Source organism: Myxine glutinosa, chromosome 3, assembly GCF_964187855.1.
Source record: "Myxine glutinosa chromosome 3, kmMyxGlut1.1, whole genome shotgun sequence".
Taxonomy (NCBI): Eukaryota; Metazoa; Chordata; class Myxini; order Myxiniformes; family Myxinidae; genus Myxine; species Myxine glutinosa.
The window spans coordinates 83,623,473-83,647,195 of record NC_136263.1 but is presented as its reverse complement, the minus strand read 5'-3'; the positions used below and the strand labels follow the sequence as shown (position 1 = coordinate 83,647,195).

Sequence of the window (23,723 nt, the reverse complement as noted above, 5' to 3'; positions counted from 1 at the left end):
AATCTAAAGGTCTAAAGGGTCCAATAATCAAGGGGCATAAATAAGTGTTGTGAAGGTCTTAAGGAGTTGAAGGGGTCTACAGGTTATTAGGGATCTTTAGGGTCTAAGGAATCTAAAAGGGTCTAACATGTCTAAAGAGGGTCTAATGCATCTAATCGATGTGCATGCAAAGATACCCGTCAATAGATACCCGTCAACTAGCAAAGATACCCGTCAATGACGGGGGGTGCATAAATGTCTCACCTGAAATGAACAATTTCCTTTGGAGTGTGTATTCATAGAAATGGGAATTCAGTGTAAATATTCAGTGAGCAAATGTCACAATGTGTGCAGCTGGTAACCTCGACAACCTCTTTCCCTTCTATGAGCTAAGATTTCCAATCCATGCTTGTTGTACCTCTGAAGTACTGCTCAGGAGTGAGGGTGATATTATCAAATCTCAGCTGGGAAACGGGGTTAGGCATGTTTTGGGCCTACATCCTGACGAAAGATCACCAAAGTTCTTTCCAATACCAACCGACCACCTCCAGGCACCTATCCTTTTCCACATCGTTTCTTCGGCTCCGACCTCCCCCCTCTCTTTATATTCCCCATAGCTTTGCTTTCAGCAATTTCCCACAGCATTTCATTCTGGTTTCCCATTCGATGATCCATATATCAGTAGTTTCAGTTTCACGTTTCAACATCAGTTTCACTTTGAGATACCAGTTTAGATTCATCATCGCAACTTGTGATGCGACACGAATAGTGCACGGAAAAGGTCGGCAAAACCGATTTTGGGAGAAATGTTTTCCAATTATCTAAGGGGTTCGAAGTTTTTTTTAGGGCCATAAAGGGGTCTAAAGTGTTTGAAGAATCAAGGATCTTAAAAGGGCCAAATGGGGTCTAAAAGTGTCTCAGGACGAAAGAGCAAAAGGGGTCAAAAGTGTCCAAAAGGTCTTAAATTGGCTAAAATGTCTTAAAAGTCAATAGGTCTGAAAAGTGTCAAGAGGTGCATATTTCTTAAAAGGGTCGAAATAGGTATTAAAGGGTGTCAAGGTCAAAGGGGTGTAAAAGGTCTGAGGGGTTTAAAGGTTCAAAAGGGGTCTAATAGGTGTAAAGGGTCTAAGGAGTGTAAGGGGTCTAAGCTTGTGTAAATGGTCAAAGGGGACTAAGGAGTGTAAAAGGTAAAAGGGGTCTAAGGGGTGTAAAGGGTCTAAGGAATGTTAGGGGTCTAAATGGGTTGTAAATGGTCAAAGTGGTCTAAGGGGTGTAAATGGTCAAAGAGATCTAAGGGTGTGTAAAGGGCCTAAAGGGGTCTAAGGGTTTAAAGAAAGGGGTGTAAATGGTCAAAGAAGTCTAAGGGGTGTAAATGGTATAAAGGGGTGTAATGGGTCTAAAGAGGTCTAAGGGGTGTAAAGGGTTAAAAGGGGTCTAAGGGGTGCAAAGGGTTAAATGGGGTCTAAGGGGTGTAAAGGGTGGAAAGGGGTCTAAAGATGTTCTAAGGGGTGTAAAGGGTCAAAGGTTTCTAAGGGGGTATAAAGGGTCAAAGGGGTCTAAAGGAGTGTAAAGGGTCAAAGGGTTCCAAGGGGGGTGTAAAGGGTCTAAGGGTTGTAAAGGGTCAAAGTGTATAAGGGGTGTAAAGGGTCTAGAGGGGTCTAAGGGGTGTAAAGGGTCTAAGGAGTGTAAAGGGTCTAAAGTGTATAAAGGAGTGAAGGTGTAGTAAAGAAATTACCTCGGGTTCGTAAATAAATTAACTCGGGAGTGCAACATGACAATAACGTGCCAAATGACCTCATCACTATTACTGTATATAACCCCTTTTCAGGTATATCATGGTTAAAAATCTGATGATACAAAGTTTTGTTGCGATTAACCTTGGGAGCTCAAAGCAGGATGATCCCAAACAAAGAGCAAAACACCAACTCACCTTGATGTGAGGATGAGGTAATCATTGGAGGTTTTTCACCTGTTGTCAAGTGGCGGTTTGTAGTTGGCATCATGTGGGTCCTTTCTTCTACAATCTATTTTTTCACACTTGAGAGTGATGTCAGATGAGCAGTAAAATTACCTTTAAAACGATGTATAAGTTGTGTTGTACTATTTTCGGTTTTTGAATAATTAGCGCATTTGAGAGGTCATGTGACTCCTTCTTTGCCGAACTTACCGATCATGGTAACGTCTTAATTAAGAGTTTTTTCTCACATATTATGATGACATATTTGATGATCGGAGCTCACCATCAAACTAATTACATCGTTATCTGTGTGGAAATAGAAAAAAAATAGGCTTTTTATATAGATTTGTATATGTGGATCGACCCTCGGAAAGCCGAACTTACCGATCATGGTAACGTCTTAATTAAGAGTTGTTTCTCACATATTATGATAACATATTTGATGATCGGAGCTCACCATCAAACTAATTACATCGATATCTGTGTTGAAATAGAAAAAAAATAGGCTTTTTATATAGATTTGTATATGTGGATCGACCCTCAGAAATCATTGCGACAGGTGGCGGTTCGGATGATTTTAAGTTATGAATTGTGAGAATATAACTGTTTGAAAACTGCTATTTAGGTGCAGGGTGGTAAAATATGTTATCCGATAAAGTTTCGTGCCGATTAACCTTGGGAGCTCACAGGAGTAGGTTCACAAATGAACAAACGGACATTTCGCTTTTATATATATATATATATATATATATACAGTCATGTGAAAAAGTAAGTACACCCCATGTAAAGTTTTGACTTTTTCAACATATTTCAACATACAGCTATTTGATCTTCATTTCAACAATATTGACAGATAAAGGTGATATAATATAACAAATATCATGAAACATTTACATTTTGTAGTCCATTGTATAATTTAAATAAACATAAATGCAAATTTCACATGTGGAAAAAGTAAGTACACCCTTGGCTCAAATAGGTGGTATTGCCCCCTTTGGCAGAAACAACCTCAAGTAGGCGTTTCTTATAACTGTCTATCCGTCTCTGACATCGACTGGGAGAAATTTTTGCCCACTTCTCCATGCAGAATTCTTTCAGCTGTGCGATGTTTGAGGGGTTTCTTGCATGCACAGCTCGTTTCAAATCCCCCCACAACATCTCGATGGGATTTAGATCCAGGCTTTGACTTGGCCATTCCAGAACCCTCCATTTCTTTCTTTTCAGCCATTCCTTGGTGGATTTACTGGTATGTTTAGGGTCATTGTCATGTTGCAAGGTCCACCTTCGGTTGAGCTTCAACTCTCCGACAGACGGCCTCACATTATCCTCAAGCACCCTCTGGTACAATGAAGAATTCATAGTGGATTCTATGATGGTAAGCTGCCCAGGCCCTGATGCAGCAAAGCTGTCCCAAACCATAATATTTCCACCACCATGCTTTACAGTTGGTATCAGGTTCTTGTGGTCAAATGCTGTCTTTGGTTTTCGCCAAACATGTCTTCTGGTACTGTGGCCAAATAGCTCTACCTTTGACCCCTTTGTCCAGCGCACATTGTTCCAGAAGTGCTGGTCTTTGCCTAGGTGTTCATTGGCAAACTTTAGTCTTGCCCTGATGTTCTTTCTGGACAGCAAAGGTTTCCTCCTGGCACACCTCCCATGTAGATCAAATTTGTGCAGCCTCTTTCTAATGGTAGACTCGTGCACTTTGACATCAACAGTGGCAAGAGCTACCTGTAGGTCCCGTGATGACATTCTGGGGTTCTTAGAGACTTCTTTCAGCATCTTGCTGTCCGTTCTCGGGCTGAACTTGCTGGGGCGGCCTGGCCTGAACAAGTTGGCAGTTGTTTGGAATCTTCTCCACTTGTAGATGATCTTCTGGACAGTCGAATGATTGATTTCAAATTGTTTGGAGATCTTTTTAAATCCCTTCCCAGACTCGTAGGCATCTATACCCTTCTTTCTGAAGGCCCCAGAGAGCTCTTTTGATCTCGGCATGGTGACAACGCACACTTCAACAACAAAGAGCAAACCAAACTAAATGTCTGAGGTTGAAATAAGACAGGTTCCTCCAAGATCCTCACTAACGATGTTCTAATCATTTGCACCTGAGCTGGTGCACTTGATTCTAATTTTAGGTATTTGAAGTAGTGATAAATGTAGGGGTGTACTTACTTTTTCCACATGCGAAATTTGCATTTATGTTTATTTAAATTATACAATGGACTACAAAATGTAAATGTTTCATGATATTTGTTATATTATATCACCTTTATCTATCAATATTGTTGAAATGAAGATCAAATAGCTGTACGTTGAAATATGTTGAAAAAGTCAAAACTTTACATGGGGTGTACTTACTTTTTCACGTGACTGTGTATATATATTATATATATATATATATATATATATATATATATATATATATATATATATATATATATATATATATATACATATATATATATATATATATATATATATATATATATATATATATATATCTATATCTATCTATATATATCTATATCTATATATATCTATATATATATATATATCTATCTATATATATATCTATATATATCTATATATATCTATATCCATATATATATATATATATATATATATATATATATATATATATATATATATATATATATATATATATATATATATGGTTTATAACATTGTATATATTTGTGAATGTAAATCAGTCACCGTCCAAATTTTGAGTGGATACTAAAATATAACTACCAATGATAAATTAACCATAACATTCCAACCATTCCTTCCTTATCATTCCATAACTTGGCTTTCCTACAACGCAAACAGCTTTGCTCTAAAACGCATCTTTATGCTATACATCCATACCAGGTCCGAGCTCATATTACTTGCCTGCAAACGCAACTGTCAAATGGAAGATAGAGCTTGTGATGAGCTATTATTAGGGGTGGGATCAACAGCAGCAACTGCAGGCACATCTGAGGTTACAGTGGTGCAAGTTGTCAGTGCTATGACACTTAAGGCCAGGCAGTACAGAAGGGTACAGGATGGATGTGAGTATGATACTTTCACATTGTGCAAGGGAAATAGAGAGACTTCTACATTTGCAAAAAGCAGCCCACAGCCCCTAAGAGATAGGAAAATAATGTTATAATATGAGGGTGAACTGGGTAAAGGGCAAGTAAACCTTCTGTCAGTAAAGTTCATGCAGGAACGAAGTTTAAGTAGGGCTGCTAAGATGCTGGAAATGTGCTTACAAATGTGTTTGATAAGGCTTAAGGGGGTAGGCATTGCAAGATTAGACTCCAGTAAAGCCTACACTGGAATCAACACATAACTTGCCAAGAATATTGCATGAAAAACAGGTGATCATTGCACTATTCTATCTATACATAGGTCAAGACTCAGGGTGGAGCTTAAGCACTGAGAAAGTCTTTGAGGACAAAGTTTTGTCAGTAAATATCTATTTAGGGCAGTACATAAACTACTTCGATGGGAGGGAGTCAACATACTCGTACAAGCAGGTTTGCTGGACTAAATATCTACAATATAAAATACAATGTCTGTTTGTGTGTTTGTGTGTTTGTACTGGTGTCTGTCCCCCGTCATAAGGATGATTTGTATCGGGTTCTAAAGGCCGATCTTTTAACACGAATGTGTGTTCACTAAGGTCTATTTTTTTTGAGGATAAACAAACTCGAAAAACATTTTCCATAAAAGAGTAATTATGTCTCTTCTATGGGAATTGCAGACGGTGGCTTGCAAATTGAGCCTCAAGGGTGGTGTACAGGAGCGTTTCTTAAATAAGAATAAATACAGGGAACTGGGAGGTGAAATTCGCTGCATGTGATGTGCAACGCTCGCAGAGTAAAACGAATGTTCATTTACGTCCCTGGGATATCTAATAAATAAAGAAGATACTGTGGCGGACACAAAAGCCCACTGGCGTGGTGACATCATTCCACGCACCAAGTGGGCGGTGGCCACGCCCGAGGGGTAGGCGTGGCCTCATGATATACACCGGGCGACCAGCCCGGAGGAGTTCAGTGTTACAGTGTAGTCTTACAATAAAGACGTTTATATGTTACCGCTTGTCCGCTTCCTCCTTGCTCACAAGCAGCGCGCGTAACGCCGCGCTTTAATACAGTATAAACACACCTGAGACTAGGCCAAGGTTTCAGACTTTAGCATTCTCACGGGGTTGCACCGTCAAATAAACTGTTCCAACCAGTCATTGTTGACGGACTTTTATACTAGTAGACATAAACCACAAAGTGTTGAAGTGTTCATGAAATGGCATGAGACATAGCATGAGATGTTGCGGAAAACCTCCTAATTTCTCACTAAACGTTTAAGTTTTGCTTCATGTCCATGGCTTAATAGGCTGGGAAGATATATTTAAGGTACAAGCTCACCTTTGAGCTGTCTAGCCTGGGTTTGCATCTTGATCCAGCTATAAACTTCCAACTTGGTGTTTCGCATGTTTGTGTGCACCGCTCATCGGAAGGACGTTAAGCTGGAGAACTCATCTGCTATCAATGATCTTTGCACGGATTGCACTGAGTTTTTCACGAAGAGTAGGGGAGTTATCTCTTGCACCCTGCCCAAATTCCAAATGATAGCCACTTCTGTAGAACGATAGGTCTGAACGTTAGCCAGCTAGTGGTGGACTTGGGCCAATAAACATTCCCTTGCTGACCCTACAAGGAGGTTGGAATAATTGGGGCCATTAAAAAATTAGCACTTAAGTTCAAGTCTATCACTTTATGATGAACCCTCAACCATGCTGAATCTTTTTCACCTTTGCTCTAAATTTGTTCCAAAATCCATTACAGTTTGAAGAAATAATTGTACATTCAACGGCCTCACATTCACACCTTATAACAAAGAAGCAGAAAGAACAGCACGACAAGTGAAATGGAAAATGCACCAAGGTTCATGTTAATTCACAATGAATGATCAAGAATGAAAGAATGTACACAATAATTTCTGGGTACTATGAATTTCATCACGTGACAGCAATTTCAGGCAAACAAGAAACATAAAAAAGAGATAAAAATGAAAGTGAAGCACAACCAACTGAAAGAGCGAAATGACAGAAGTAGAGCACTCAAGACAAAACAAAATCCATCTTGTTAGGCCAAGTAAAAAACAAATGGTGTTGGGCGCGAGGGTGGGGAGGAAGGTCGAGGAATGGGGTGGGGTTCAAATTGTAATTTTCAGAATAAATAAGTGGTTCATACTCTCGGGTCAAAACATTTCATCAGTGGAGATTGATCAGCCATTTTGAATTGTCTGTATTGGAGGTTTCCTAGAGAACGAAGCAGAGATGTATTTTGATTGCAATAGCTGAAGTGATAAGTTTTTTTTTTTTTTTTTTTTTTGTATACAAGATCGAGGCTCGTGAAAGAGCGAACATTAATCACACAGAAAGACAAACCGACACATAAAACATATAACATAGGGAGCGGTAGACAAGATGGGGAGAGAGGGGGAAGGACACAAACACAACATTTGAGAGCAGGGACCGAGAGACATGGAGACATCGAGAGATCTGAGAGAGGGCGAGGGCTTTGGGGGGGGGGGGCGTGGGAAGGGGGCAGTGGGAGAGGTATAAAACATATGGACACTGCCAGGACTTCCAGGAAAGAAGTTGGAATTTCAAACAAGGTGGATCTGGGGTGAATTAGCGGGGGTAGAAAAGATCAAGGTTTTGGATGGGGGAAGAAAGGAGATGGTGGTGAACAGCTGTTTTAAAGACCTGGAGGGAGGAGTGGGATTGAAGGGAGTGAGGGAGTTTGTTCCAGAGGCGGGAGAAAAGAGGAATGAAAGAGTGAAGGTGAGCGGAGAGCCGAGATTTCGGCAGTTTAACCATCAGAGGGTTGCTGGCAGATCTTGTGCGACCTGTAGGAATATTTGGGGGACAGAGCACAGAGAGAGCTGGGGGTGCAAGGCCGGAGAGGAGTCGGTAGAAGACAGAAAGACCACCTACCTGCCTGCGGTGAGTGAGTGAAAGGCCCTCAGAGATAGCTTCATCGCAGGAGATTCCAATAATTCTGAAAGCTTTGGTTTCAACAGCGTGAAGCCGAGCTAGGTGTGAGGCAGGAGCACCGGCCCATAGGGGAGAACAGTATTCCATTGAGCTGCGGATGAAAGCCTTGTATGTGGTGAGGAGCTCAGGTGTGCCGAGGAAGGACTTCGCACGACGGAGGATGCCCAGTCGGCGACTGGCTTTGGAGGCCAGCTTGGAAATGTGGTTTTCCCAAGAAAGATCATGGCAGATAGTGAGACCCAAAATCTTGAGCGACAGAACTTCTTGGAGAGGATTGTTGAGAAAGTAGATGGGAGGGTTGTCCAGTCGATCTTTTCGGAGAGACATAGTAAGAGTGTGAGATTTGTCAGGATTGAAAGACATGTTCCACTTGTTTGACCAGTCTGTGATTTTGTCCAGGTCTTCAGAGAGTGAGGAGGCAGCAGACTGCCGATCTGAGGGAAGAGGAATGGAGCGGCAGAGAGTGGAGTCATCAGCAAAGAGATAGAGAGGATTTTCGAGAGAGTCAGAGAGATCATTGATGAAGACCAGAAAAAGCACGGGGCCCAGAACACTGCCTTGGGGAACTCCAGCCTGAACAGGAAGAGGAGATGAGAGAAACCCATTCAGGGCCACACGTTGACGACGACTAGAGAGGAAGTCCGCCAGCCATGCGTGGAGATTTCCATGGATACCAAAGGAGGAGAGTTTGGTGAGCAGAGCGGGGTGCCAGACCGTGTCGAAGGCACGTGATATGTCGAGGGAGACAGCTCTAATTTCCTGTTTGGCATTGAGGACCTCCATCCATTGTTGAGACAGCAGAAGCAGCATGTCCAGAGTAGAGTGACCTGGTCTGAAACCAAATTGATGATCAGAGATCAAGCCATTGGAGAAGAGGAAAGATTTCATATCCGAAGCAATGATGGATTCCATGACTTTGCTGATAATTGGGAGAAGGCTGATTGGTCTGTAGTTGCTAGGATCTGTTTTTGCACCTTTTTTGTGCAAAGCGGTGATGTTGGCTGATTTCCAAGCAGATGGCAGTTGACCTTGAGCAAAAGAGAGGGTGAAGAGAACAGAGAGAGGGTGAGATAGAGCAGCAGAGCAGGATTTTAGGACCCGTGGGCTGATGCCGTCGGGTCCAGTTGCAGAATCAGAGTCGAGGGTTGACAGAAACTTTTCCACCTTGTCAGGAGGAAAGGACACGGAGTCCAGGAGCAGCAGGGTACGACTGGGTATGGTGGGTACAGAGAGGGATGGGTTTGGGACACAAGATTTAGAGGCAAACACAGAGTTGAGGCATTCAGCTTTTTCACGTGCGGAGTCAGCTGTGTAGCCGTTTGAGGTAAGGGAGGGGATGGAGGGGGAACAAACACCAGAAACGGATTTGACCAGACGCCACCAGGATTTGGAAGAGGGAGACAGATAAGAGAGTTCGGTCTTGAGAACGGAGAGATATTGTTTCCTGGCTCTCCTGAGGGTGGACACACACTTGTTTCGGGCTTTGTGAAAGGAAATGAGATTTCCTTCCGTTGGATTTGCTTTCCAGGAGACGAAGGCAAGTTGTTTCTGGGCAACAGCCTCACCACAAGATTCCGTGTACCATGGACGGGAGGAAGGGTATGACAACTGAAGACGAGATGGGATAAATCTGTGCATGAGAGAGAGCAATTTACTTTGGAAGAATTCCCAGGATGAGTTGATGTCAGAGGTGGTAGAGATGGGAGACCAGTCCAGATGATTGATGGCTGCTTGAAGACCGTGCCAGTTGGCCTGAGTGAAATGCCAGACTCGTCTACGCTGAGCAGGCTCCCTGAGGATGGTCAGAGAGATGTCCACTTTAACAAGGACATGATCAGATGATCCGATCGGAGCAGAAGAAGAGCAGCAGACATTTTCAGGGAAGTTAGTCATAACCAAGTCCAGAAGAGAAGATGTTCCGTTGACTGAGATCCGGGTCGGGAAATTGACAGATTGTGTCAGTCCCAGTGAGTCGCAGAAGTCCTTTGCTGAGGAGCCATGGCTGGTGAGAGAGGTACCCACACCCAGCCAACTGGCATGATGACAGTTGAAATCACCACATATGAGGAAGAGAGAGTTGGGATGAGTAGATAGAAGTTGGTCCATATCATCAGACAGCGAGATGTAGATGGAGTCATCACTGTTTGGTGGACGGTACAACACACATATGAACAAGAGGTGGGAGCGAAGGGGAAGCCGTAGCCAGAGGTATTCCTGGGGGTGAGGTGGAGAGAGTGCAGTGCAGGGCGAGTGAGGAAGAGAGTTTTTGATAAAGATAGCAACCCCGCCTCCAGGACGAGGCTCAGGTCTATCATACCGGAGGAGGGAGTAGCCCGGGAGAGATACTATGGAATCAGAGACATCATAAAGGAGGAAAGTTTCTGTTAAGCAGATCACGTCTGGTTTGACAGAAGCAACCTGTATGGAGAGATCAGTTAAGTTTGAACGAAGGCCCCGGATGTTTGAGGTCCATACCGTTAATGAAGAGGAAGGGGGAGCATCAGATACAGAACAGGGGGGAGGAGGGGTAGGGTAAGATGTGGAAGAGGTGGAAGAGGTAGGGAGAGCTGTTGAAGGTGTGTCAGAGATTTCAGAATAGCTCGGAGAAAGGGAAGGATGGGGCGGACAAAAGGTTTGATGGTGATTGGGTGAGCCACAATGAGGTGTTATTTGAGGAGGGGGAAGAGCGAGGCAGAAGGTTGGGGGAGATGGAGGTGAGAGTTTGAAGGGGGAAGAAGCGGGGAGGACACTTTGAGGAGGGGTAGTGAGCGGGGGGAAATTGAGAAGCAATGAGGGTGGGGAGATTTGAAGAGGAGGGGTGAGGGGGGAGTTTGGGAGGGAAGGGACAAGGGGAGGGATTTGAAAGGGATGGGATATGGGGGAGATTTGGAGGGGAGGGGTGAGGCAGGAGTCTAGGAGGGGAGGGGCGAGGGGGCGTCTTGGCGGGGAGGGGTGAGGGGGTAGTTTAGGAGGGAGGGGGCAAGGGGGGAGATTTGAAAGGGATGGGTGATGGGGAAGATTTGGAGGGGAGGGGTGATGGGGAAGATTTGGAGGGGAGGGGTTATGGGGAAGATTTGGAGGGGAGGGGTGAGATTGGATTTTTGAAAGTGTACGATTTATGGGAAACGAACATTTATTGCAAAATGAGTTTCTTGTGATCTTCGAGTTAAAAATACGTTTAAGGACGCTGGATGGAGGATGGAGTGCAGGAGAGTTTAGGGAATGTAGAAAAAAGGCACTATAGGAGATGGATATTTTTTTTGGGATGAATTGATTTGGTGAGCAAGTCGAAAGCAGCCTTTTAAAGAAGAAGAAGAAAAAGGTGTTATAAAATATGACGGAATACATAACTTGAGGGGAAAGTGTAAACATTGAAGGTTAATGAGTGAAAACTATCTGGGGAAATGGGGGAGAAACACGTGATCGAAGAACGAAACAACGAATAAGAATGAATAAACGAATGAGAACAGAGAAGGAAATGTTTTTTTTTTTGTTTGTTTTTTTTTGAGTTGAGATTTACACAAGGAAGTAGGCTATGGGTGAAAAGACTGGGAATACAGAGAACGAAAGTTATTGGATCACAAACGACGGACCACTGAGAGAAAAACAAAGCCTCAAGGTTGTACAGTGCACACTGTACAAGGCCTTGCTCGCGACACGGCAAACAGACGATCAATTTATGAAAGATAAACACCGAGAAACAACCAAAGTTGCACACAATAACTTCACACACCGAAAGATAAATACAGTTTCGACAAAATACAATTGTGAACAGACTTAACTTCGAAAAACGTGGAGACCGTGTGGAGCTTCGAAAATCCCTGCCGCCGTCTCCAAGATCTCGCGAGATCCTTTGATCTTAGATGGATTAGAGGATGTTAAGAGGATGTGAGCCTTAATTATGCTGCCACTTTAGATGAGTAAATATCAAACCAGTTTTCAGTTTCACATTCACAATTTATTTATTTTTTTATTTTTTATTTTTTTTGTATACTGAATCGAGGCTCGTGAAAGAGCTAACATTTATTTCACAAACAAATCAACCAGACAAACAAAACACACAAAAAGAGGGAGCGGAAGACAAGATGGGGAGAGAAGGGGAAGCACACAACCACAACATTTGAGAGCAGGGAGAAGTGTGGGAGGGAGAGGGCTTGGGGGCAGGAGGCATGGGAGGGGGAGGGCGGCGGGGAGAGGTATAAAACACAAGGGGACGGAAATTAGCGGGGGTAGAAAAGATCAAGGTTTTGGATGGGGGAAGATAAGAGATGGTGGTGAACAGCTGTTTTAAAGACCTGGAGGGTGCAATGGGATTGAAGAGAGTGAGGGAGTTTGTTCCAGAGGCGGGAGAAAAGAGGAATGAAGGAGTGAAGGTGAGCAGAAAGTCTTGATTTTGGCAGTTTAACCATAAGAGGGTTGCAAGCAGATCTTGTGCGACCTGTAGGAATATTTGGGGGACAGAGCCCAGAGAGGGCTGGGGGGGCAAGGCCAGATAGGAGTCGGTAGAAGACGGAAAGACCACCAACCTAACCTGCCTGCGGTGAGTGAGTGAAAGGCCCTTGGAGTTAGCTTCATCGCGGGAGATTCCAATGATTCTGAACGCTTTGGTTAAATGACATTTTAGTTTCAATATGACAATGTGAGTTGCCTTGGCGGTGCTGATGTGACAACAGTATTTGACTGGTTGATTGCTGTTGTTCTTTGATATGCAACATTTTCCATATTTTGAGGACACAAACACAGACAGACAATAATTTTAAAGGAATTTTCATTTGTTTGTTTAATAGTAATCATGAGAAGAAAGTTGTGAAAAAGATTGACTCTTTAAAAATATTAAATTTCTAAATGCACAATCTGTAAATATAGGGTGACAATAGGTCTCCACTTACCATGCGAAATGTAAGTGAGGCAACTGTTGAACGCCACTGTGAACTGCCATGATAATCAAGCCCACGATGACTGACTGTGCATTCTAAGCTGGAGACTACGCATGTGTTGTGTGAAAAATACCGATGGTAGCTTTTATACATTGAATTTTTAATATACAGTAAACCCTTAAATATTGTGGGGATTACATTCCTGGAAAATGCCGTGATATTAAAAACCGTGAGAGTTAGAACAAATTTCCTGTGGGAATAAGGGGGTTAGATTCCCTGGGCTTCGAGAAAATATAAAGGAAATATAAAGCGACACCAAAAAGTAAACACATCACAATGAATATAAATCGGGTTTACCGTGAAGTTTCCTGCCGGGTTGAAGCAGATAAAACATTCCGAAGCAGATTAAAAATGGTCCTTCCCTTCTGTAATTTATAAAGCCCCAATATATATATATATATATGCAGGGTGCTTCAAAAAAATGTTAACACTCCTGATATTTTTATTTAAAGAGGTCACCTGGTGTTTAATTGAATTAAATTAACGATAGTCCCATATAAGTGTTAACATTTTTTGAAGCACTATATACAGGGGGCTGCAAAAGTAGGTATACAGTAAGGAAACAGGTGGATTGGACGTCGGGGAGCCATTGACTGGCCACCACGTTTGCCGGATCTCACCCCTATGGACTTCTTTTTCTGGGGATGTGTAAAAGACAGGGTTTTCGCACGCAAGGCGCGTTCTGTTGATGCCATGATTCAGTTCATACGGGAGGCTTGCCAGGAAATTGATGCTGATAAAGACCTTTGTGCCAGAGTGTGCATGGGTGTCCACACTCGACTAGTGGAGTGTGTGAATGCCGGGGGCAAACAGTTTGAACATTTGAGGGATTAATATGTTTATTATTGATATGTTTATTATTGATATATTATTGATATGCTTGTATAATCAATAAAATACGTTTTGTTTTTCATTACTGTATACCTACTTTTGCAGCCCCCCTATATATATATATATATATATATATATATATATATATATATATATATATATATATATATATATATATATATATATATATATATATATATATATATACATACACACACAGAGTGGTCCAGAAACCCTGGGCACATTTTGAAGAACGATACCAGCAACAAACAACTAATTTTATTTTTGTTCTTTGGTGCAAAACAAAACATGATGACTTGTTAAACAGTCAAATCAGTCTAATATAGATGAAACAGATCAGTTCAAATGTTCAAACTGCTTTCCTTCATTGTCTATGCACAGCTGTAGCTGTGACAAAACACTCTGACACACAGTTCTGCATATTTCAGTCATTAAGGCAGCAGTCTCATTACGGATTAATATTTTCAAGTCTCTAAGGGTCGTAGGATTTCTCGCATACACTTTGTGTTTGAGGAAACCCCAAAGGAAGAAATCACAGGGTGATGTTAAATGACAAGACCACGGCAGCCATTCAACCGGACCACGATGGCCAATCCATTTGTCTGTAAAGTTCAAATCAAGGGCCTGGCGTACACTGGCAGCATAATGAGCAGATGCACCATCATGCATGAACCACATTTGGCCATCATTGAGTGGAAATACATGCTGCTCCAACATTAGAAGGTAATTTGCAGCATTCACATTTTATTCGAAAATATTGGCCCAACAATGACTCCAGAAGATATGCCTGCCCAGACGGACACACTAGCTTGATACTGGACGTTGTGCTCATCAGTAAATCGTGGGTTGTCTACTGCCCATATCACACTGTTATGACGATTCACAGAATCAGATAAGTAAACTTGGATTCATCTGACCACAACATCCTGTTCTGCAAATCATTGTCCATATCCATTAAACCAAACAATGTTTCACATGCCTCAACTCGCCTGTCAAAATCATCCTGAGATAGTTGGTGAATTAATATGGGAATGTATGGTTTCACATTGAGGTCTTTTAGTGTTCTTCAAATCGATGATCGGCTTATGTTGGTGACGTTTGATAAACGACGAGTTAAAAATCGCGTGTTCCTGTTGAGTTGTTGTTGAATGATCGCTCAGATTTCCTCAGTTTGAACAGTACAAGGCCGACCTGGTGACTGTTTTGGAAGAATGCTGCCGGTGTCATCAAACTGCTTGTTTATTCTGCCAATGGTTCTTCTGTCAATTGCGTCGGTGCCACATTCTTTGACAAGTTGTCTGTGAACTTCAGCCGAATTTCCAGATACAGAACACAAGGCGGTAAAGCGCGAATTTTCTGTCTCACGATATCCACCGTCATATGAGGGCATCTAATTCACAATGACTGAACTAATGCAAAGACAAATGCATGCAGCACAGTGAGCGAAGCTCACCCCAATCCATATCACGTGATGCACCTCACCCTGTTGCGTATCATGTGATGCCTGGGCATGTTGAAGCGGTCACGTCCATTTACAGGTAATCATGTTTTGTTTTGCACCAAAGAACAATGATAAACTTAGTTGTTTGTTGCAGGTATTGTTCTTCAAAATGTGCCCAGGGTTTCTGGACCACCCTGTACATACATACATACATATATATATATATATATATATATATATATATATATATATATATATATATATATATATATACACTGTATATACATTATAATATATACTGATAGGAGGTACTAAGCCATTAGAAGCATAAAGAATATTACACATGTTTACAATAATGGGCTGCATTATAACTTCACAAAGGAATTTAGAATAAAGGTGGAATATCACTGGCTAATTTTCAACAAAGTGCAAAGCTAGACACTTTGCCAAATTATGTTTAAAGTTAAGCTTCTGAAGATCAATTCAAAATAAAACTTTTACTGGGGCATGAATATTTTTCAGGAGCAAATGTTTGCTTTTAGTGCCATAATTGGATTTTGAGGATTCAGTGGGGGAAAGAAAATAAAGGGATTCGTCATCCATGCACCTTACCGTAGCTGTAGCAGGAAGTGATTGACAAGTGGGGTCTGGGAGTCCTTGCTCTGGGTGTGTTTTGAGCCGGTGTGTAGATGGACATGGCATGCTCTGCAAGGGTAGGCTGCCCAGGGAAGTCCTGCACGGTGTGAGGATGTGGTGCCGGATACTCAGCAGGAATGCCATTTTGCGGTGGTGCAAATTGCCCAGCGGTGGCATAGGGCTGTGCCATGGCATCAGCTGGGCCTGCCGGCTCCTGAGTGCCCTGTAACATAAGATAAAGAAACTGGATTTTATGTTGCTGAAGAATTTCTTTCACTTATTCCGAGACAAACATTAACAAAACTTGGATATTGTTTTGTAAGGCATGTATGCCCATCTGCTGGCATAAAAGTGAAAGCGTAAAAGATCTCAGCATCATCTTAAAAAGTAGGCCATTATGACCTGATACCATAGACAAAGTCCAAACGTCTATACCTACTGGTCATCAGTGTTAGTTACTGCTTCTCTCTGTTCCAACATATGTAGTATAAGTTAGTGAATGGAGAAAGAGTAAGAAAGTGATAGAGTGATAGAGTGAGAGAGAGAGAGAGAAGCAGATAGATAGATAAAAGAAGAGAAAAGAGGGAAGAGAGAAACTCTGGCGAACAACTGGATATATACATATTACGTAAATGGCGACGGCACAACCAGCTATAAACGGTTATCCCACTATTTCACAGGAAGGATGATTCATGAATGTGTGCGCCATCCTTTGGATGGACGTTAAAGGGGTATCCAATCTCCCAGCATTATATATCCCACAGACATCCTTCGCGAAGGGTTGGCGAGCTATCGCGGCGGCACCATGGCAAAATACCAAATTCCTGTCTCTAACCATATATATATATATACATACATACATACATACATACATACATACATGTATATATATATATATATATAATATATATATATATATATATATATATGTGTGTGTGTTTATATGTTCCTCCTGATGACTCCATCTTTGCCCTTTACTCATTCGGGTTTCTTCTGATGACTGCAATGCAGTATTTGGTCTTCCGTTTGATTTATTACAGCCATAACATATAAGCATTAGCCTGGTGTTGGCTTAGCGGTTAGGGTGCCAGCTTGGGATCCGGGTCCCAGTCATCGCTGAATTAATTCCAGGGGGGTTGACTCAGCCTGTTCATCTTTCCGAGATCGGCAAATTGAGTACCAGTTCACTGGTAATTCCCTGTGTGTCGCAAGAGGTGACTAACAGGGTTGGCGGCAGGAAGGGCATCCGGCCATAAAACATTGCTTCAAAAAGGGGAGCAAGGTGCCCAAAAAAGGCCAACCCCTGCTCTGCGGGGGGAAATGGCCTTTAAAGGTGGTTCATAAGATAAAAGCATTCTCCATGAAAGAGGAAATAAATATATTTTATAATGTCGACCACATGCCAGGAACCATTCTTAAAACTAACTTATATTCAAAAGCGTAACACCATGTTCAGGTTATCAGTTATAATAAGTACGAGTTAAAGTGTGAAGAAGACAGTTTTTGGACAAGTGGCCAAATAAACCCTTTTCATTCCTACAAGATTGTGCAGAGGTAGCACATTTACCTGAGCTGTTTGATTCTTGACGCCATTATAAACTGTCACACTGGCACTGTGCAGGCAGGGCGTTGTATCAAAAGGTGAACTGTCGTTTGGTGAAAGTTAAGTTGCGAAGCAGTCTGCTTGTATCACTAGTGATGTTGAAGATCTCACAAAGTCTTCTGATGAAGAGTAGCAAGTTATTGCCAAAACCCTGAACAAATTCCAAATTTCTGCCCTTACGAGCGGTGGCAGTTGTGCCGCCGCCTTTTAGTGACAACCCTTGAGGCCATCTTAGTGTGCTGTAAGAACTGTCAACCTACCACTTCAACAGACATAACTAGTCCAACCAGCAAATAAATAACATACACAAAACAAGAATACAAGTTCTCATCAAGAAGCCATCCCCCAACCACACCTAAAAAATGGGGTGTGCAGATTTTACATTTAAATACACTAAATAAATAAATAAAATATTTAAAACGTATGTATTGGTAGTGGAGATGGTATTGTGTATATAAATAAATAATCAACGTGGTATGTAGGTAGCTGTGATGGTAAAGTGTGTAAGAATAAAGAATCAATTCAAATTAGTGCATTAGTAGTGGAGTTGGTAAAGTTTATAGAAATAAACAATTCCCAGAAACATATACAATGCTGTACTATTCTCTCATGTAAAAATATTAAATGCCAAAATTCCAAATTGACTCCAATCCCAAAATCATTTGATGTGCCTCATGCCCAGATATTATTGCATACATGTGCTGAATATGAAATAACTGCAGTCATTTTTAGTCGAGGCTCCGGATGGATGGACAGGACCTAAAATATAAGAGCCCAGCCAGGCTGACACCCGGTTGGGGGAAGAAAAGAGTGAAGGAAAGAATGTGATTGCACAGTCTTGGGGAGATAATTCCACAGATGAGAGAAAAGGAAAATAAAGGAATGGACAGAATAAGTTTAGCCATAATTGGGGAGAGTATAATCATGTGCATGTGACCTGGTGGGGCTTGTGAAGGGAAAATGGATGAAAGGGCAGGCAGGGCAAGACCAAATATGAGCTAAAATACTGTGAGGCCATTAACTTGTCTACAACGGAAAAAGAGCAAGACCTGCAACTTAGCTTTCTGTTGAGTAACACTTACTACCCTTAAGGCCTTGGATTCAGCTGAATCCACACAAAGGAGAGTCATACTCCATGCTCCAATAGATAAAGGCTTTGTACACTAGCAGAGCCTTAGAGCTGCCAAAGAATGACTTAGCTCTGCAAGGAATTCTAAGGCACTGCCCTGCCCTGCCCTGGAAACTCTCTTGTTGATGTAATTGACTCAGAAAGGATCATAGCAGATTATAGAATTCAAGGCACTTCAAAGACCATGCTTCTGTCGGAGGTTGACTGCAAAAGTAAATTGCAGGGTTAGTCACATGTCTTTATGTCAAGGAAGTGCAAGTGTATAAAACTTGTTGGCAATGAATGACATTTCTCAGGTGCTTCACCAGCTCCTTAGTAGATAAAGATGTAGTTTCAGCCTGAATGCCACTGGTGTGAGGAATTGTCTCATACAAGGTGGAATCAACTGCAAAGTCTTAGTAGTAGTCTTACAATAGCCCTAATAATCTAATGATACATAGATTATGCCAAACCCCATGGAAACGTAGCCTTATTATACTGCGCATCCAAAATGATGTAAAATACAACCTGAAAATATTATGACAATAAAGGATACAAATTAAAATTACTCAATAAAACATCAACAATTAAATTTGTGGCTAACAAGGAAGGAGGCAGACCTGCCTCACATCACATAGGCCCCGTCACATGAGTATTTATTTGGGACAAATGTCCACTGACTTGCAACTAGACTATATAAAAAGATCAAGAGTGCAACCCATAAATCCTCTAGTACAACTGAAGAGCAAAGCACTGCTGGTTCAGAAGAGTTAGAGGGGTGATGCTCAGTGGCAAGAGACGCAGCGACTGCTGATAAAAGCATATATAGCAAGAACCATATATCGTACAAATATTCTCGAGAGCATGATAGGAAAGCAAATGAGGGTTCCTTAGATAATTAAGACAGTCCAAAATAATCCTGAAACTTCTTAAAATTTGTGATATATATAATCCAACACTTTGCCCTTTCTCAAAGCTTTTTGTGCACACTTATCTTGAAACTGCTCCCCAAAATGTCTTGCTATTCCAGTTGTGCAATATCAAAAGCATCCAATAACATCCTCAAAACACAGCAAGCCCCCACTTTTGCAACAACATTCATATGCCTGGCCCAGTATGCAATTTTTCAAAAGCAGATAGGGTTGTTCAAGCAATACCATTTTATCGTGCATGTTCCCAAATTCATTCCGCAAAATGTAATAACATCATAAAAATGTTGGAATAAGCTAATGGAATAAAAATGTTGGAATACAATTGAATTTCCCAAATGTCAAACACAAGACCATTCCAGCCTAAGCCCTCGATCCACCTCGCTCAAATTATTTTGGTGCACGAGGACAGGTGGAAGGATTTTTCCGAGGAAAATCAGAAGAAGAGGTGGAAGAGCAAGAAAAAGAAGAAGCAATAGAGGAATGCTTTCTGCGATACTTCTCCAACCTTTAACTGAGCAATTTGGCCACAGAACGAAAAGCTTCTTGACACAAATCCCAACACACTTTTACTGCCTTATAGGCTATATATGCTATATATGCCATTTCTCTGAAATTGCTCAAACCTGTGTCCACAATAGCAGAAGGTGAGAAGTTACATTGCATTCCAAGGAGAACCTTTATCGCGCATTCCTTAAATAAATCGCGCTGGGCTGCCTCTGCTGCCAAATTTATGGACCATGCCAGATATACCACGCAATTAATCTTTGCTATCCCATAGATCTAATCTTTTTATGACTCTGGTCGTTTTCTTACCGACAAAAGCACTGTACAAAGGGCTTTAAAAAGCCTTTGATTTTCATGGGTCTGACATTAACAGCGGAAATATAGCAACTTTAAGCATTGAAGCAAATGAGTACCGCAAGGCCATGCAACAAAGGAAACTCCCTGAAAAGTGAAACAGGAATAAAGAAAGCACAAACGCTTTAACTGAATGACAAGCAACGGCTTGTGAAGGCTGCTATGCATGTGGCTGCTGTAACCATCACCCATGGCAGGATATCAGAAGAGAAAACACACTCTCTGTCCCTCCGACTGGAAATCCCACCTATGGTGGACCTCTCAGGCTCCGTACCGTCTGCACTCTGCTGCGGCCCTGGTGATCCCTGGACAAGCCAGCCTGGCTGAGCGCTAAGCTGCTGGGTTGAGTGGATGCAAGGCTGGGCCAATTAGTCTCCTCTGTCCCTGCACGTCTCAACCCGTCTGCATGCATTCCAGGCCAGTAGCTCAACAAAAGCATGGCATGCAATGCAGGCTCCCAGTAAAGGGTGTGGGTGGAGATAGCAATATGGGAGGAGAGATTTTTAAGTTGGATGCAGAGGTGGCAGTGGAAATGGTACAATTCTGCTCGATGAAAAAGTTAAAGAGCATTCTAAAACAGTACTGGACTTGCTCCAAAGCCTATGTCAGGTGTTTGAGTGAACAGAGTGCTCTCCTTACTCAAGCAAAAACTACACTTGGCAACCTTTGGCAGAAGCCATTATATGACCAAGAGGCATCTCTTCACCTGCCACGTCAAGACTGAGTGGAATTCCATATGGGGCAGGTGATGGGGAGTTTCAAATTGCAGCCAATGGCAGGGAAGGCCCTCAGGAAAAGTTGGATAAGAGTGAGCTGTGCATAGCTCATCACAGATTGTGCATGAGAAAAAATGAGTGTGTGTGTCTGTCTGTGTGTGTAATCAAGCACACACAGGTGGAATCACACATTCATGCATGTGTACATGTGCGCTTTCCTTTAGCGCATTTATCATGTTTCTACATACTTGACAACTTATAATTGTCCAATCTATATACATTTTTCTTTGGTTGCTTATCCTGATACAAACGATATTCCATTGTTCCAAGCAAGTTACTCCATCTCATTGAGTTTATCGCTACATACAAGACTAACCATCATCCAAGTATGGTATCATCATCATCCATCATCCAATAGGCTGATATTTGTGTCACTTCTGGATGTAAAATTGGATGTGGCCGTCAGATCATCTTCTAAATTTCTATACATTTGTTTATGTCTGAACAAGTAAGGTATGGATTCCAAATAAAGCAGGTAAGGGTCTTTCACTCGGAGAATAGTTAGTGCATGGAATGCTCTCCCTGAAAATGTAGTGGCAGCAGAAACTGTAGATACGTTTATACTGGAATTGTATATAGGTACCGGTACCTCGAAGCAATGAGGATAGGGAGGTGCATGGGTATTGGTAGACATGTACAGTATGATTGGCCTAAAGACTTCTTCCTGCATTAAAGTTCCTTGTACTGTATTTCCTTATATTGGGACAACCCTCAGCAACTCCGCCGCTCCTCCCCAAAGTCCATGTTTGTTTGTTTTTTCTATATCTCATTGGTTCTTACTCTTACTGTCTGACGAATGGAAATCTTCACAAAATGGAGGAATTTAGAAAATGCAGTGCTAATATGTGAAACATGTCGTGTTTGTAATCAATTACTGTCTAATCATTTTCTAGATTTCCACTCATTGACTGCATCGCCCTCTTCAGGCAATAGCGTGTGTGTGTGTGTGTGTGTGTGTGTGTGTGTGTGTGTGTGTGTGTGTGTGTGTGTGTGTGTGCGTGTTGCCGCACACCTTGATCCTTAGGTACTGGTACTACAGTACTCCACTCCACTTAGGTTATGATGTATACAAGCCATTATATTATGCAGAACATGTAGTTCTCCAATCTGGTGGCTTGACTCAGAGATGCTCAGGAAAACATGTCATCAGATAAGGCCTTAACGTCTGCATCTCTAAATCTGTCTGATGAAGAGTCTGATGTGATGAAGTCGATTTAGAACTCCCTCGTCAGAGTTTCTACCTCATCCCACCTGCGCAATTCCTGCAAGTGTTTTCACAAACAACTCAAAGCTGAAACGTTCTCCGAGAGGTGTGGGACGAGCACGCGACTGTGCTGTTTTTGAATAATCTATTGTGTTCCTGTTTGTTGCAATCTCCTTAGGTGTAAGGATGACAGGTGCCGACCTTGGAAGGATAGCAGGCTGAGTCAACCCAACTGGTGCCAGCCACCTGAAGAAAAATTTGCTTCATGTCAACTTTCAGTTGGAGGTAATTGACCGCTTTAACCCCTCCAGATACAGTTACCCCAACAACATTGGGTACTGGTACCGGTACTTCGTTTTACAATGATATATTTACTCGCATTCGCTCGTGTCCGTCCGTGTGTGTTCGTATGTTCGTGAACAAGATATCTGGAAATGTTCTGAACGGATTTGGATGAAAGTTGGTGGGATGATTGCCCTTGGGATAAGGAAGAATTGATTAGTTTTTGGTGAACCTCAGGATATTATTCCGGATCCAGGAATTTTTTGGGGGAATTTTTTTGGGAAAGATTTTTTCGGGTTTTACTGCATTAAAGCTTTCATTCTTATTCTTAAATGATGATTTTCTCCTCTAATTCCGAGATATATCAAAATAAATTCTCTGACAGTTAGGGCTTACTTTCTTTTTCATTTATTGTTTTGGGGAGAGGGGATGTTAAACAAAACGTATTATTCCAACTAAACCCACGGCGGGAGTACGCGCTCCACTGAGTGGCGTTCTAGTTTCTTTTATATTTCTGAGTACTGTACTATGTTTCATTGTTTTGCCTTTTTTTCAATTTTCACACCGGATGTAATTGTCCAAATTTGTTATCAACAAAGATCAGTCCTCCTGGGACGAGCTTCCACAACTTTTCAGGAAATGGGATATTGAAGTTATTGCAGATATTCCAACTGATTACTCTGCACATATTGTTATGCCATTGTGCATGCAGATGTTATAACAACGGTTTGCTTCCTGAAAGAAGAATACCAACACCAGTACTTTCTGTTCCACATGCACTTGTCCGTTTCACTCAGTTCTGCTATTTTTCCCATGTTGTTTGCATACTCCTTGATCTCAGGCAATTGCTATTTTATATTCTTCATCCCAAATCAGCTGTACACTTCTTTTATGTGCCAGTGATCCTTTAAAAAAAATCTATTTCCGGTTTATCCAGTTCTGATTTTTTTTCAGCTCATTTGCGTTTTCTCACATGTGTATGCCAGAATATATCTGGATCCGTGCAGAATTTCTTCGAGGCATAGAATGCATGCCAATGTGGCACCAGTATACCTGTCGATATGCCAGCTGCCTACGATCCAGTCTTGTTAGAGGCTGTCCCTGTA

The 23,723-nt window shown here is 41.8% G+C and overlaps 1 protein-coding gene across 1 annotated transcript in view; it reads right to left on the bottom strand.

Moving 5' to 3' along the window:
- Positions 1-23,723, bottom strand: part of LOC137423419 (RNA binding protein fox-1 homolog 3) — an 891,619-nt gene that overhangs the window by 96,519 nt on the left and 771,377 nt on the right. Inside the window, 2 exon segments of the mRNA XM_078774235.1 lie at positions 15,831-15,890; positions 15,892-16,077. Coding sequence (XP_078630361.1) covers positions 15,831-15,890; positions 15,892-16,077 — 246 coding nt within the window.